This window comes from Chiloscyllium plagiosum, chromosome 1 (genome assembly GCF_004010195.1).
Source record: "Chiloscyllium plagiosum isolate BGI_BamShark_2017 chromosome 1, ASM401019v2, whole genome shotgun sequence".
Classification (NCBI taxonomy): domain Eukaryota; kingdom Metazoa; phylum Chordata; class Chondrichthyes; order Orectolobiformes; family Hemiscylliidae; genus Chiloscyllium; species Chiloscyllium plagiosum.
The window spans coordinates 156,439,428-156,457,306 of NC_057710.1; the positions used below are offsets into that span (position 1 = coordinate 156,439,428).

Consider the following 17,879-nt stretch of genomic DNA (forward strand, 5'->3'; position numbering starts at 1 on the left):
GGGAAGTGAGGGGGGAGGTGTGGGCGGAAGTTTTGCATTTCTTGTGGTTGCAGGGGAAGGTGCCGGGAGTGGGGTTAGGTTGGTGGGGGGTGTGGACCTGACAAGGGAGTCGCGGAGGGAGTGGTCTTTCCGGAATGCTGATAGGGGAGGGGAGGGAAATATATCCTTGGTGGTGGGTCTGTTTGGAGGTGGCGGAAATGACAAAGGATGATACGATGTATCTGGAAGTTGGTGGGTGGTAGGTGAGGACCAGTGGGGCTCTGTCCTGGTGGCAATTGGAGGGGCGGGGTTCAAGGGCGGAGGAGCGGGACGTGGAGGCCATCTGGATTGTCCGGTCTTGGAATTGGTCCTCCAAACAACCCAGATGGCCTCCTTCTTCAAAGACCGCAATTTCCCCTCAGACGTAGTTGACGATGCTCTCCACCGCATCGCCTCCACTTCCATCTGATGTGGCCTCCTCTACATTGGGAAGACAGGCTGCCTACTTGCGGAACATTTCAGAGAACACCTCTGGGACACCCGCACCAACCAACCCAACCGCCCCGTGGTGAAACACTTTTGACATGCAGGTCCTTAGCCTCCTCCATCGCCAGACCATGGCAACACGACGCCTGGAGGAAGAGCGGCTCATCTTCTGCCTAGGAACCCTCCAACCACAAGGGATGAATGCAGATTTCTCCAGCTTCCTCATTTCCCCTTCCCCCACCTTATCTCAGTCCCAACCCTCGGACTCAGCACCGCCTTCTTGACCTGCAATCTTCTTCCTGACCTCTTCGCACCCACCCCTCTCCTGCCTATCACCCTCACCTTAACCTCCTTCCACCTATCGCATTCCCAACGCCCCTGCCCCAAGTCCCTCCTCCCTACCTTTTGTCTTAGCCTGCTTGGCACACTTTCCTCATTCCTGAAGAAGGGCTTATCCCCAAAACGTTGATTCTCCTGCTCCTTGGATGCTGCCTGACCTGCTGCCCTTTTCCAGCAACACATTTTTCAGCTCTGATCTCCAGCATCTGCAGTCCTCATTTTCTCCATACTAAAGATAAAACAGACATTCAATGGACAGCTTGCATGAACGAGAATATCATGATGAACAACACGCTGAGACATGTTAGAAACTGGCGGTAGATAGTCCTCAATCAATGGGTATGGGTCAAGGCCACAGTTCGCACACAGTCTAGGGCTCTGTCCTGGTCAGTTTTTGATTTGAAATGCTCACAATCCAAAGGTCTGTCTGTACAGTTTGAGGGGAGAAGTGGAGTGTTCAGTAGTCGTTGCTGTACGGCCAGCACAAATAGTCAGGGGAATTGCGTACCATTAGTTGGGGAGCTACAAACACAGCTGATGGGGGTCTGGCCAGAGATGTCTAGAAATTGATCATTGAAATCACTAACAGGGCAGGAGTAAATATAGTTCTGGGTGACTGTCCACTAATATTTGTGAAGATAATGGGAGAATTTAGTTATAAGGTGTAATATTAGAGTTCAGGGCAGCGAGGACAGTTACAGACAAAGTTCAACACGACGATCTCTTCATCGAGAGGATGGATAACAATTAGTTGTTGGGGATAATGTGAGATTATAGGGGTGATAGAAGTTCTGCAGAGGTTCCTGAGGACCAGATTGTGCCTAGTGCCGTTGGTGTTCAGCACAATCTACATTATCGGACATAATTTTCTTTTCTCTAGATGCAAAGTCCTGATTAATAGTGGTTGTAACAGTGCACAGGTTGCGCACAGTAATGCCAGTTTGATGGCTGACTGAACAGGATTCACCTTTGCTGTACAGTGTAGAGACCAAAACATGAAGCTGCCACTTGCAAAGTGAGGTTACAATGGATTTGCAATCATCACATCATCCATTTCATATGCAAGAAGTCAGATGCTGGTCAGAGTTGATGAGGCACACGTTATTGGTACGTGCAAATTAATTCTGGGAATTTTAGTAACGTTGTAATCCTCAGTAATAATGGTATCGAAGGCTAGTGCTGAAATATGACCAACAACTAATATTACTGCAACTTCGAAAGGTCCTGTGTGGAACAGACAAGGTATAAGACCTCCTTGGTATTGCAAGTGTGCTGGTTATATATGATGAACGTAATGTCAGGTTCAATGACTTAAGTGAATGTAGGGTTGGGGGGGGGAGGGTTGTTATTCGTGCTGGAGGCAGTCCATTGGCACTGATGTATGGTGATCGTCAATCAGCGCAGCTCCTTCAACAGACTATTTTTTATGCTGAGGTGGAACATAGATGTCCAAGGAAGTCATTTCTATCGTGAGGTGTGCTCATCCCTAATCTGCAGGGTTGATCACCAATGTGTGTTCTGAGCTTTAAGAAACTCTTTCACTACTTTTGTATCCAATTTACTTCCTTCCCAATGAGAATGATAGGCCGTTCTGCTGGTCTCATACTGATCATTGTGACTTCGTACCTAAGATGAAGACAGATGCAACATGAACAGGAAGTCGAGCAGCAGCAGCAGCAGACCTCCATGAAGGATGAACAGCACCTATCTCAAGGAGAAGATGCAGCACAGGGCCACTAATGAAGCATGGGATGCTCAGGAATCAGGTGGCTCAGACTCCATTTCCTGGCCATGATGATGGTTTTGCATGATTTGAATATATTGCCAGATGGAGCAGGTCCTAAGGGCTTCAAGAGTGGGGACCATCCCTTCCTGGTGGCTGTGAAGCACTCAACTTCAATGTGACTGGCTTCTTACAGGGAGCCTACAGCTAACCTGCATGGGATCCTTCAGTTGTGCACCTACAAATGCATCAGGACAATGACTAATACCATCTAGACAAGATCACACTGGTTCATCATGTTCCCCAAGATGAGGTCAGTGCTGCAGCTAAACAGTTGGATTCCGAAACATAGCTGGGCTCCCCCAGGTGCCATTCACATGGCCCTGAGAGGGTTTTATCACAACTCTGTGGAATTCAGCAATGGAAAGGGGTTCCATGCAATTAATATCAAGTGATCTGTGATCACCAGTACCATGTCCTGGAGGTTGTGCAGCTGCCATGATTGGTACATTCCTGATCAGTATCTGACATATTTGAGGGTACAAAGTTTTTTCAAGGCTGGTTAGTATGGAAACAAGGGCTACCTACTGCAACCATGACTGATGACATGTCTGCACGGCTCCACAGACTGATGCACAGCACAAAAACAATGCTGTACATGCCTCAGCCAGCGCTATGGTAGAGTAGAGAACAAAGCTACTAAAGATGTATTTCTACTGTTTGAGCTGGTCTCTGGGTCTTCCATTATAGTTCAGCCACAGCACACCACGTCTTCCTGGCACAGTATGCTGTGCACAACTGCGGCAAACAACAAGGTGACATTCTGGATGCCGAATGTCACCTTGGAAACAGGAATAATCTCCCAAGGAAGTTGATGAGGGCATTAAAGCTGACAATGTCAGAGCCTAGCTTTGATGACCATTACATGCCAGTTTGAACCTCAGTGACATCTGCTTCCAACAGAAGAGATCTGAGTGCATTGTACAATTATTGTGTTCTGTTTGCCAGTCATGATTCCTAAGTTGGTTGGGATTCTAAGAGCAATGTTCAGCATCTATTGGCTTTGTTTTTGTTCGCTTTTTCAATCTGTAAATAAAGGTGACATTTATGTTTGAATTCATCCGATTGTTTGCCACAATTATTTAGGTTCCCTGCTGTTATGAAGATGTGGGCGTACAATACCGTTAAGAGAGTTAAAAGCAACAGAACTACCTGACAGCACTAAGTGCGCTGGAAAAAGATATAATGTAACCTTTTGGACCAGCAGTTAGGGTAGCTGGTTACCTCTAGTCAAAAACAGATTCAAATTAAGCCAATCAATTTAAATTATACCCCCAAAAAAGACAACTCCAATCTAGTTTGAATTGAGTATATTGACAATCTTAAAAGCCAATTCGATGCTTTGAGAGGATAAGATCGGGGAAATTGAACAGTTGAGAGGAGAACTGCCAAGGCACCAGCATGTAAAGACTGCCTAAAAAATAGCTCTCTTAAAGGTATCTTTATTGACCTGTGAAGCAGAATCCCCAACACGAAAAGAAGACAGGAATACAGAGAAGAACTGAAAGTTGTCTGGTTTTGAGATAAGAAGTTTTGTTTTGTAAATCTTAATCGGGATTTTTATCAGACCAGTACTGTAGCTGGAAAAGTAAAAGATAGGTTAGAGGAAGGAGTTGTAAATACTTGCTAGTTAATTATTCTTGGTTATACTTTAAGAAATAAAGTTGTTCCTTTTTACTTTAAATAGTTCATGGCCTCTCGAATTTTCACAGACAACTGCATGAGATAAATCTTTTCTGTGTTGCTGGTTTAAGTTAAGCAGTGTTGTGACAGTACTGAACAATGACAAGATGCAGTGGACTCTGAGGACAGTTCTAATTTGGAAGGTGTTTAGATGTGATATAGCCCAAGAAGAGGTAGACTGTGTGCCTGGTTATTAAACAGAGACTAAGGTGAGTGAATGCATTCACATATGCGAAGGGGTGTCAGCCATGCTGGCGGACAGGGGCTGGTGTTGGACGGGAGCGCACGGGGAGCGGCGGGGGGGAGGGGGCGACAGGGAGTCGCAGTGGGGGTGGATGCGGGGCGCTGTTGAACAGGGTTGAGGGGCAGATGGGGTGGGGGCGGTGTAGGATGGGGTTGGGGTGGGCGGGGGATTGGTGTTGAATGGGTCGCACGGGGAGGGGGTTGGGGCGGATGCGGGGCAGTGTTGGACACAGGTGGGGTGCTCGGGCAGACTAGGGGTGGTGGGGGCTCGCGCACGGTGTTCGGCTGCCTACTCTCCTGAATGGGGAGCGGACTTTATAGAAAACTCTGAGCCCCAGAGGAAAGGCATTGAATCAATTAACCGAATAATCAATTATCTGAATGAAATAGTGCCCGCCCATCTCATTCAGATAATCGAGGTTCCTCTGTACAGCATAAACATTTGTGGTCCCAGCACTGATCTCTGTGGAACCCCACTGGTGATAGGCCACCAACCTGATAAAAAAGTGCCATATCCCCAGGCTGTTTCCTGCCCACAAACCAATTTTCTATCATTGCCAATGTACTACCTCCAACATCACGAGCCAACACCAATTTTATGATATAATCTTTTGTGAGGAACCTTGTCAAATGCCTTCTGGAAATCCAAACAATACATCTGCTGGATCTCCTCTATCCACTCTGATTGAGCCTTCCTTCGAAAACTTTTAGAAGTCAATCAGATAGTTTCCCATCCATGAAGTCATGCCAGCTCTGCATGAGTAGATTATATTACCCAATTTTTCTGCTGTTACTTCCATGATAATTGATTCCAATATTTTTCCAATAACAGATGTTTGCCTAATTGGCCTGGAGTTACCTACTTTTTTCCTCCTTCTCTTATTGAATGGGGTGTCCAGTCATAGAGTCATAGAGATGTACAGGATGGAAACAGATCCCTTGGTCCAACCCGTCCATGCCGACCAAATATCCCAACCCAATCTAATCCCACCTGCCAGCACCCGGCCCATCCTCTAGTACTTCTCCAGAATCCAGCAAGTTTTGGAAAATTACAACCAATACATCCACGATCTCTATAGCTTCCTCTTTTACATTCCTAGGATACAAGCTGTCACACCCTTGTTCCCCAAAATCATCTCCCTAGATTCATTTTCTGAGGGGCCTACATTGACTTTGACCTTTCTCTTCTTTTTTTTAATTTAAAGATGATCTTATTGTCAGTTTTTATATTCCTCGCTACTTTACCCTCGTAGTTTATTTTCTCTATCTTTATTATTGGTTAGTCCTCCTTTTCCTGGATTCTGAATTTATCCCAATCTTCAAAATTATCACTAACTTTGGCCTCCTTAAATGCTTTCTGTTTCAACTTAACATTCTTAAACTTCCTTGGTTAGCAATGGTTCGTTTATCTCTCTCTTAGAATCATTCCCAATTATATATTTTTGCTGAGTCATGAATGACCTCTTTAAATGTGTGCCTCTGCTTGCTTACTGTCATTAATGTTAATCTATCCCGCATACTTCAATTTAACTAACTCAATCCTCATTTCATTATAATTCCCAAGTTAAACACAGTTGTTTCTGATTGACAGTTGTTTCAAACTGAATATTAAATTCTATCATGTGATGATCACTGCTTCCTAGGACACCTTTTACTCAAAGGTCATTTATTAAGCTCATCTTATTATCCATAACAGATTTAAGTTAGCCTGCTCCCTGGTTGGCTCCATGACATATTACCCTTGGAAAAAAATACCTAATGCCACTCAATGAATTTGTTGTCATAGCTACCCTTTCCAATTTAATTAATCCAATCAACATGAAGATTGAAGTCATAATTATTGTTTTATTCTTTTTTACATGCTCCTATTATTTGTTGATTTATAGCTTTTTCCGCAGAGTGGCTACTGTTTGGGAGTTTTTACACTCCTCTTACTAATGTCTTCTCTCTAGCAAGGGGATATGGCACTTTTTTTTATCAGGTTGGTGGCCTATAACCAGTGGGGTTCCACAGGGATCAGTGCTGGGACCACAAATATTTGTCACTTCCATCCAAATAGACCTTATATCACCAAAGCCTAAGTCATCTCTCACAACTGACCTCACTTCATTTCTTATTAACATTACAACCTCACTACATTTTCCATCCCTCCTGTCTCTCTGAAAGGTCAAACATTCCTGAATGTTAAGCTCCGAGTGTTGATCTCTTTTTAACCATGTTTCTATAATGGCTATCATATTCATTTACATCAATTTGCGCTTCAGTTCATCTAGCTTATTTTGAATGCTTCATGCATTAAGATACAAAGCCTTCAATCCTTAACTAAAACAAACATAAGAAGCAGTAAGGAACTAAAAAAGTCAGCATGGATTTCTGAAGTGGAAATCATACCTAACTAATCTAGCGAAGATTTTTTTGATGATGTAAATAGAATAAATAAATAAGGAAGATTCAGCAAATGTCATGGATTTGGATTTCGAGAAGGCTTTGGATAAGGTCCCACAGAAAAGACTAGCGGGCAAAATTAAAACATAACAGATTATAGTTAATATACAAGCAGGCACTAAGAATTGGTTGACAGACCAGAAACAGAGTGGGAATAAACACATCTTTTTCCAGATGGCAAGTGGTGACTAATGGTGTACTACAGGGATCAATACTTGGACCCCAGCTATTCATGACATATATTAATTATTTCGATAAGGGAGCAAAATACAATATTTCCATGTTTGCTGATGACACAAAACTAAATGGGATTGTGAGTTGTTGGCAGGATGCAAAAAGGCTTCAGGGTGATCAAGACAAGCTGAGTGTCTGGGCAAACACATGGCAGATGTGGTGTAATATAGACAAATAAGATGTTATACAGTTCAATGTGAAAACAGAAAGCTAAAGTATTACTTAAGTACTGGGAAATGTAGATATACAAAGAGATCTGGGTGCCCTTATACACATATTAATGAAAGATCCTTAACATCACGTGGAGTTGGAGTCATATATTCCCTTGGACAGAATTTTAGCTAAGTATCAGAAAGCAAAGAGTTGGGATAAATGTATCTTTTTCTGATTGGCAAGGCAATGGGGTGCTACAAAGTTCGGTCCTTGGGCCCCAACCTTTTACAATCTATAGTAATGACTTGGATGCAGGGATAGAAGGTACAATAGCTAAATTTTCAGATGACACTAAAATAGGTGGCAAAATAAATTGCAACAAAAGAATAAAAAAACCTATGAGTAGATATGGTTAATTTTCAAAACTTGGCAGATGGAGTTTAATTGTGGATAAGTATAAGATTATCCTTTTTGGTCAGAAGAATAGAAAGGTAACATATATCTAAGAACAGAGAAACTTCAAAATTCTTCAGTGCAGAGGGATCTGGGTGTCCTTGTGCATAAATCACAGAAAATCAGCGTGCAAATACAGCAAGTAATAAAGAGAGCAAATGTTATTTTGGCACTTATTGATAAATGAATAGGGTATTAATATAGGGACGTGTTTCTGAAACTGTACAAGGCATCAGTAAGATGGTACCTGGAGTATAGTATATAGTTTTGGCCCCCTTACTTGAGCAGGAGTGCAGTTGCATTGGAGGCAGTTCAGAGGAGGATAGTTAGATTGATTTCTGAGATGAAGGGTTTGTCATACAAAGACACATTAAGTGATTTAGGTTTATACTTTCTAAATTTTAGAAGAATGGGAGGAGAATTAATTGAGGTATTTGAGATATTACAGGGGATTGACAAAGGGATGCATGTTCCTTTTGGTGGAGCAATCCAGAATGAGAGGTCATAGTTTAAAGATAAGAAGTAACCGATTTAAAATAGAGATGAGGAAGAATCCACTTCTCTCAAAGGATTCTGAATCTGTGGTATTCATTATCCCAGAGCACAGTGGAGGTTGAAGCACTGAGTAAATTTAAGGAGGAGATAGACAGATTTTTAATTAGTAATCTGTTGAAAGGTTATGGAGAGCAGGCAGGAAAGTGGAGTTGAGGCCAAGATGAGATCATGATCGTATTAAATAGTGGACCAGACTTCAGAGGCTGAATTGCCAGCTATACCGATCCTCCGAAGAGCATCCTGCTCTGTCACTGTAACCCATACTTTACTATAGTTACCCCATCTCATCTGAATACTATGGGGCAATTTAACATGGTTAACCTGCACATCTTTGGACTGTAGGAAGAAACCAGAGCACCAGATGGAAACCCACACAGACACAACGAGAATGTGCAAACTCCACAAAGACAATCACCCAATGCTGGAATTGAACCCAGCTCCCTGGCACAGTGAGGCAGCAGTGCTAACCACTGTGCCACCATGCTCCCCCTATTTCCTATTTCTTATATTCTTATGAAAGTAAACAGGCAGTTGTAGCTAACAATTAGAAAAGCAAATGGTATGTCGTCTATCATTACGAGAGGATTTGAGTTGAGAAATAGGGATATCCCCACTGCAATTATACAGGACCATACTATACCTAGAGTATTGCTGTAGTTTTGGACTCCCTACTAAGAGAGGATACATTTGCTATAGAGAAGGTGCAGCAAGGGTTCAGTAGGCTAATATCGAGGATGGAAAAACTGTCTTATGAGGAGAGATTAATTCAACTGAGCATGTATTTGCTAGAGATTAGAAGAATGGGAGGGAATCTGATTGAAACAAAATTGTAATAGGGCTGCACAGATCATATTTAGGAAGGATGTTTTCCTTGGTTGGGAATCTAGAAGGTCATGTATTAGAAATTTGTTTGAATTCTTTGAGTAAGTGACAAGAGGATTGGTGACAGTGGTATAGTGGATGCTGTCTATGTGGATTTTAGATTTAGATTACATTACAGTGTGGAAACAGGCCCTTCGGCCCAACAAGTCCACACCGACCCGCCGAAGCGAAACCCACCCATACCCCTACATTTACCCCTTACCTAACACTACGGGCAATTTAGCATGGCCAATTCACCTGACCCTGCACATCTTTTGGACTGTGGGAGGAAACCGGAGCACCCGGAGGAAACCCACGCAGACACGGGGAGAATGTGCAAACTCCACACAGTCAGTCGCCTGAGGCGGGAATTGAACCCGGCTGTGAGGCAGCAGTGCTAACCACTGTGCCACCGTGCCGCCCACAATTAACAAAATCCCACATGGCTAACTGGTCAAAAAAGTAAAACCCCATTGGACACAGTGTAACATGTCAATTTGGATCCAAAGTTTGTTTGGTAACAGGAGACAAAGGTTGCCTTTGTGAATAGAACGGTGTTTCAAGTGGCATTCTTCAGGGCTCAGTGTTGGGATCCCTGCTGTTTGTTTTACACATTGATGATTTAAACTTGAATGTGGGGGGACATTTGGAAATTTGCAGAAAACACAAACATTAGCTGTAAGCTCCAAAATGATAGAGATGGGTTGATGAAGTGGGCTGGAAAGTGGCAGATGGAGTTCAACTCTGAAAAGTGTGAGGTAATGCACAGAGGGAACATATAATAAACAAGAAAATATTGACAGGGGTCAATGAAGTGAGACACCTTGGTCTGCAAGTGCACAGGTCTCTAAAGATAGCAGTACAAGTAGTCAAGATTTGTAAAGGAGGCATCTGAAATGTGCTCCTTGATTGGCAGAAGTACACAATACAAAAGTGGGGGCATAATGATGAAGATACTGGTGAGGCCACAACTGGAATATTAAATGCAGTTCCGGGCACCACATTACAGAAAGGACATAACTGTTCTGAGGAGGATGCAGAGAAGATTTACTAGAATGTTGCCAGGGCTGGAGAATTGTAGCTAAGAGATTGGAGAGGTTAGGGTTGTTTTCTTTGGAACAGAAAAGGCTGAGGGGTGACATGATTGAGGTATATAAAATTGTGAGGGATATAGATAGACAGGAAGAATCTGTTTCCCGAGGCAGAGTTCAAAAACCAGGGGTCACAGATTTAAGCTAAGATGCAGAAGGGTTAGAGGGGTCATGAGGAAAGCCTTTTTTATGCAGAGAATAGTGGGTGTTTGGAATTTGCTGTCTGAGTTGGTGGTGGAAGCAGAGATCCTAAACTCATTTAAAAGGGACCGTGGATGTGAACTTTAACTGCTGTAATCTGCAGGGCTACAGGCACTGTGCAGGAAGATGGGATTAGACAAGGTATCTTGTTTTTTGGTTGTTTTGGGTCAGTGTGGACAGTATGGTTCTAACCAAGGGTCATGTTTTCAAAATGGGGTAGGCCATTTAAGACTGAGAAGAGGAAACATTTCTTCACTCAGATAGTGATCAAACTGTGGAATTCACTACCACAGAAGGCTGTGGAGCTCAGGTCACTAAGTATATTTGAGAAAGAAATTGATATATTTTTTAGATATTAAAATATGTCAAAGGGAATAGAAAGAAAGCAAGAATATGATATTACGATGGAGGATCAGCCAAAGTCATACTGAATGGTGGAGCAAGCTTGAAAGACCCAATTATCTACTGCTGCTCATAGTTTCTACATGTGCAAATATTTTTGCACCATTCTCTACAAGACAAGCAGACCATTGGTAGAAGGGGTAAGCTCTGCCTATTCGCTGTATCTGCAATGATAAATACTTACATGGTGTATGAGCAGCCTGCCAGGTGCATGCATGTGTCAGAATACCAGGCATGGCAAGATTTTCATATCCCCACTGCTCATCTGGGGATCCCCAAAGATATTTCTTGTTACCCACATCTTCATCTACTTGCTATTTCTTGGCATCCACAAGCATGGTATCTGCTTTAACATCTCCAATGATCTCTCTTACCTTCTTGACTACTTATGTAGTGTCAGATTACTTCTGTGAGATTTATTTTGGATGAACTGCAATTATTTCCTGCTATACATTTTCAATTGTAAGGTCCTGTCCTTAGTCCATGCTATATACTCCATACCATGCAACTATCTCAGATGGGTTCAGATTGTTGGCAGCCGACATTTGTTAAAGATGAAAAACTTGCCAGCACACCATCCACTCACCTCCATCCAGGGGCCCAAACAGTCCTTCCAGGTCAGACACAGGTTCACCTGCCTCTCCTCCAGCCTAGTTTACTGTATCCAGTGCTCCCAATGTAGTCTTCTCTACATCGGTGAGACCAAACATAAACTCAGGACACATTTCGCTGAGTATCTCAACCAGGCCCGCAAGAGCTGCTCTGACCTTCCAGTCACCGCCCATTTTAATTTTCCCTCCCTCTCCCTTTCAGACATGACCACCCTCGGGCTCCTCCATTGCCACAGCGAATCAGACTGCAAACTGATGGAACACCACCTCATCTTCTGCCTGGGTAGCCTACCACCTGGAGGACTCAACATTGAGTTCTCCAATTTCAAATAACCTCCCTTCCCATCCCTCAACACCCTTCCCAGCCCCTCCCCCTCCCTTCCATTCCTCTGAACGACCCTTCCTTCCAGCTATGAACCCGAGTCATTCCTCCCATCGACCAACCAGGTTGTACCCTCGACCTGTGTTCATCTATCCCTACTTCACCACTGCGCCCCTCTTCCCACCCAAAACCCTTCCCTACCCCCCTTTATCTGCAGCTCCCCCAACCTCCAATCCTGAAGAAGAGTTATACCCGAAATGTTGACTTCTCCACCTCCTGATGCTACCTGGCTTGCTGTGTTCTTCCAGCCTCCTGCTTTTCTGCCTTGGATTCCAAAATCTGCAGTTTTTTTTGTCTCTAATGATATTGGTTACCTGACTGCGCTAAACTTTAAACCCACTTCATCTCTATCACAAAGAATGCTTACTTCCACCTCCAGTAACTGCCTTTCTCTACCCTCTTCTCATTTGTTTGTGACTGAAAGCTCAGGCATGCCTTTAATAGCTCCCATCATGGCAGCAGGGTGGGACCACCACAATGTAAATTCAGGGTGTTACTCTAACTGCAATATTATTGGAAATCTATTGATTAGCCTAGCTTTTTAAATGTTGCACTTATGTTCATATTATGTAGACACAGTTAGGACAATCATATGACACAGTTATACTGGAAATCTTAGCCAGAAAAAAATAAGTAAACACAGGAACTTCATTAGGCCATTCAGATCATCAAGCCTGCTTCACCATTCTAGATCATGGTTGATCAGTTACTTCAATTTCATATTCCCATGCTATTCCAAACATTCATCACCATATAAGTGAAGAGATTCCTCCTCATTTCATTACTTAGTGGCTGGCCTTTTATTCTGCGACAGTGTTCTCTAGTTTGAAGCCCCAAAGTCAAGGGAAATATCCTTTCTGCATCTACTCTGTTTATCCCTTTAAGATTTTTGTATATTTCTAGGAGATCACAACTCATTCCTCTAAACTCCAGAGAATACAACCCCTGTATCCTCTATTTATAGGATTGTCCTACTATCCCAGGCTGGTGAACCTCCATTGCACCACTGTATGACAAGTATAGTGTTCCTTAAAGGTGACCACAACTGCACTCAATACTCAAGATACAGTCACAAAGGAAAGAAATATTTTTCTACAACTTACAAAGGACTACAGATTCAAAAAGGTGGCTATCTAGTGTATAAATACTGGTCTCCAATGAAAATTTCAGAAGTACACCCACAGTTGTTCCTGCTTGGGGATCACTCCACAAGAGTCCTCACTGAGACAGTGATCTTGACCTCCTAATATAATCCATATTCCTGTTTGGGTAGGATCTGGCATGTTTATCTGTTGGTCAAATTTGTGTTCCTTTTACAAAATTATGGTGCAAGTGAATAAGAAATGAATAAGAATAAGTGAACAAGATAATTTTAGATTCCAGTATCTTCTCATATATTTACAATAACAATCTCCTATATGGTGGCAATATATGTCTCCATGACACTGTAACATTAGGGAATATCATTTCAGTTGCCACAATTTCAAACTATAGCATTGTTTTTATCAGGTGTCCCGAAGTAAAAGCAGGCATTAGAAATCACTCAATCGGAGACTGCTAGAAATCATTCTACTAATGCCCCCGATGCCTCTCACCACCCCACCACCATGCCACACCCTCCAGCAACATCAATATGAAAACAGCAGAGATCAGAATTTGAGTTAAATGTCTATATATTGAGATCACTTTCTTAACACAATGTCAAAATCATGTCAAGACTAAAGTATTGTGAGAATTAGTTACCACATAATTTTCAGGCAAATCCAGTATTCATAGAAGAATGATGTTAAAAAAGCTACAATATGATTAGGAATATACAAAAATAAACTGCATGCAAGCACAAAGTAAATGCTTGATTCTTAGTTTCTGTTGCAGAATTCTGTGCAGCACAGTAGGCAAGTTTAGCCAAAACAAATAATGAAAATATAGCCCATATGTTTAATTAAATTCTTTGAATAAAACCAAAAACCAGTATATTTTGACAGATCTTTGTTATTTCCCAGCAATGGTATTGACACAGTGCATTAATTTAGCTGCTAAAATCTAATGCAGTGTATAAATCTATGTACATACCTTGATAAAGAATTCACGGCTAGGTCCAGGGTAAGAAAATAGTGGTCTATTATCATTAATGTCAGAGACTGTGATATAAATAGTAGTGGAGGCATTTTGTCGAGGCACACCATGATCAGTAACGAGTACAGATAACTGGTGGTGAATATGCTGCTCCCGATCTAATGCAACCCAGTTAATAATTTCGCCTGGAAAATAAGTGTAGACAAAAAAAGTGACGAATATATATTTCTACATCAGTATCAAATTTATCAACATGCATAAATATCCATGAACAAACATGCAATTTTGCTTTAGCTTCTAGCTTTCGTCCTTTTTCTCTTGATCCAGTGACTATTGCTAGTGTACAGACATGAACATCAACAGTCATCGGGTGCCTACTCCAAACCATATGTGAGCCTGTATGGTTTTGTCATTATATTTAATTGTCAGAGGCACTTCAATTAAGGAAGAGCAGCCTTAACCAGTGTTAGAATCCAGTAGGACTCTAATTAGAGTCATAGAGATGTACAGCAGAGAAACACACCCTTTGATCCAACTTGTTAATGCCGACTAGATATCCCAACCTAATCTTGTCCCACCTTCCAGCATCCGGCCCATATTCCTCCAAACTTTTCCTATTCATATACCCATCCAGATGCTTTTTAAATGTTGCAATTGTACCAGCCTCCACCACTTCCTCTGGCAGCTCATTCCATCCACGTACCATCCTCTGCGTGAAAACATTGCTCCTTAGGTCTCTTTTATATCTTTCCCTCTCACGCTAAATCTATGCCCTCTAGTTCTGGACTGCCCCACTCTAGGGAAAAGACTTTGTCTATTTATCTTATCCATGCCCCTCATAATTTTCTAAACCTCTCTAAGGTTACCCCTCAGCCTCTGATGCTCCAGAGAAAACAGCCCCAGCCTATTCAACCTCCCCCTATAGCTCAATCCTCCAACCCTGGCAACATCCTTGTAAATCTTTTCTGAACCCTTTCAAATTTCATAACATCTTTCCGTTAGGAAGGAGACCAGAACTGCATGCAACAGTGGCCTAACCAATGTCCTGTATAGCCACAATATGACCTCCCACCTCCTGTACTCAATACTCTGACCAATAAAGGAAAACATACCAAATGCCTTCTTCACTGTCCTATCTACCTGCGACTCCACTTTCAAGGAGCTATGAACCTGCACTCCAAGGTCTCTTTGTTCAGCAACACTCCTTCAAACTTTACCATTAAGTGCATAAGTCCTGCGAAGATTTGCTTTCCCAAAATGCAGCACCTCACATTTATCTCCATCTGCCACTTCTCAGCCCATTGGCTGATCTGATCAAGATCCCGTTGTAATCTGAGGTAACCTTCTTCGCTGTCCAATACACCTCCAATTTTGGTGTCATCTGCAAACTTATTAACTGTACCTCTTATGCCTACATCCAAATCATTTAAATAAATGATGAAAAGTAATGGACCCAGCACCTAGTTGCAGTCCTCCAGTCTAAAAAACAACCCTCCACCACAACCCCATCTTCTACCTTTGAGCCAGTTCTGTATCCAAATGGCTAGTTCTCCCTGTATTCCATGAGATCGAATCTTGCTAATCAGTCTCCCATGGGGATCCTTTTCGAACGCTTTACTGAAGTCCATATAGATCACATCTACCACTCTGCCTTCGTCAGTCCTTTTTGTTACTTATTAAAAAAACTCAATCAAGTTTGTGAGACATGATTTCCCACGCACAAAGCCATGTTGACTATCCCTACCTTACCTTTCCTTACCTTTCCAAATTCATCAGTCCTTACCTTTCCAAATTCATATACATCCTGTCCCTCAGGATTCCCTCCAACAACTTGCTCACCACCGACATCAGGCTCACTGGTCTATAGTTCCCTGGCTTGTCCTTACCACCTTTCTTCAACAGTGGCACCATGTTAGCCAACCTCCAGTCTTCCGGCACCTCACCTGTGACTATCTATGATGCAAATATCTCAGCAAGAGGCCCAGCACTCACCTCCCTAGCTTCCCACAGAGCTCTAGGGTACACCTGATCAGTTCCTGGGGATTTATCCACTTTCATGTGTTTCAAGACATCCAGTACTTGCTTCTCTGTAATATGGACATTTTTCAAGATGTCACCATCTATTTCCCTACATTCTACATCTTCCATGTCCTTTTCCACAGTAAATACTGATGCAAAATACTCATTTGGTATCTGCCCTATCTCCTGCAGCTCCAAACAAAGGCCGCCTTGCTGATCTTTTAGGGACCCTATTCTCTCCCTTGTTACCCTTTTGTCCTTAATGTATTTGTAAAATTCCTCTGGATTCTCCTTAACTCTATTTGCCAAAGCTATCTCATGTCCCCGTTTTGCCCTCCTGATTTCTCTCTTAAGTATACTCCGAATGCCCTTATACTCTTCTCAGGATTCACTCAATCTATCCTGTTTATACCTGACATATGCTTCCTTATTTTTCTTCACCAAACCCTTAATTTCTTTAGTCATCCAGCATTCCTTACACCTACCAGCCTTTCCTTTCACTTTAACAGGAATATACTTTCTCTGGACTCTCGTTACCTCATTTCTGAAGGCTTCCCATGTTCCAGCGTCTCTTTATCTGCAAACATCTGCCCCCAATCAGCTTTTGAAAGTTCTTGCCTAATACCGTCAAAATTGGCCTTTCTCCAATTTAAAACTTCAACTTTTAGATCCCATCTATCCTTTTCCATTACTGTTTAAAACTAATTGATTATGGTTGCTGCCCCAAAGTGCTCCCCCACTGACACCTCAGTCACCTGCCATGCCTTATTTCCCAAGAGTAGGTCACGTTTTGCACCTGCTCTAGTAGGTACATCCACAGACTAAATCAGAAATATTTCTTGTACACACTTAACAAATTTGTATCCATCTAAACCCTTAACACTGTGGCAGTCCCAGTCTATGTTTGAAAAGTTAAAATCCCCTACCATAACCACCCTATTATTCTTACAGGGAACTGAGTTCTCTTTACAAACTTGTTTCTCAATTTCCCTGTGACTATCAGAGGGTCAATAATACAATCCCAATAAGTTGATCATCCCTTTCTTATTTTTCAGTTCCACCCAAATAACTTCCCTGGATGTATTTCCGGAAATATCCTCCCTCAGTACAGCTGTGATGCTATCCCTGATCAAAAATGCCACTCCCCCCTCCTCTCTTGCTTCACTTTCTGTCCTTCCTGTAGCATTTGTATCCTGGAACATTAAGCTGCCAGTCATAGAGTCATAGAGATATACAGCATGGAAACAGACCCTTCGGTCCAACCCGTCCATGCCGACCAGTTATCCCAACCCAATCTAGTCCCACCTACCAGCACCTGGCCCATATCCCTCCAAACCCTTCCTATTCATATACCCATCCAAATGCCTCCTAAATGTTGCAATTGTACCAGCCTCCACCACATCCTCTAGCAGCTCATTCCATACACCCTCTGCGTGAAAACGTTGCCCCTTAGGTCTCTTTTATATCTTTCCCCTCTCACTCTAAACCTATGCCCTCTAGTTTTGGACTCACCGACCCCAGGGAAAAGACTTTGCCTATTTATCCTATCCATGCCCCTCATAATTTTGTAAACCTCTATAAGCTCACCCCTCAGCCTCCGAGACTCCAGGGAAAACAGCCCCAGCCTGTTCAGCCTCTCCCTGTAGCTCAGATCCTCCAAACCTGGCAACATCCTTGTAAATCTTTTCTGAAGCCTTTCAAGTTTCACAACATCTTTCCGATAGGAAGGAGACCAGAATTGCATGCAATATTCCAACAGTGGCCTAATCAATGTCCTGGCTTGTCTTTACTGCCCTTCTTAAACAGTGGCACCACGTTTGCCAACCTCCAGTCTTCCGGCATCTCACCTGTGACTATCGATGATACAAATATCTCAGCAAGAG

The 17,879-nt window shown here is 42.6% G+C and overlaps 1 protein-coding gene across 6 annotated transcripts in view; it reads right to left on the reverse strand.

Moving 5' to 3' along the window:
- Window positions 1–17,879, reverse strand: part of dchs2 (dachsous cadherin-related 2) — a 141,082-nt gene that overhangs the window by 74,409 nt on the left and 48,794 nt on the right. For all 6 annotated transcript variants that reach the window (XM_043700198.1, XM_043700192.1, XM_043700206.1 and 3 more), the window contains exon 6: window positions 13,975–14,162. In XM_043700198.1, the coding sequence (XP_043556133.1) occupies window positions 13,975–14,162 (188 nt within the window). The remainder of the gene's footprint in view (window positions 1–13,974; window positions 14,163–17,879) is intronic.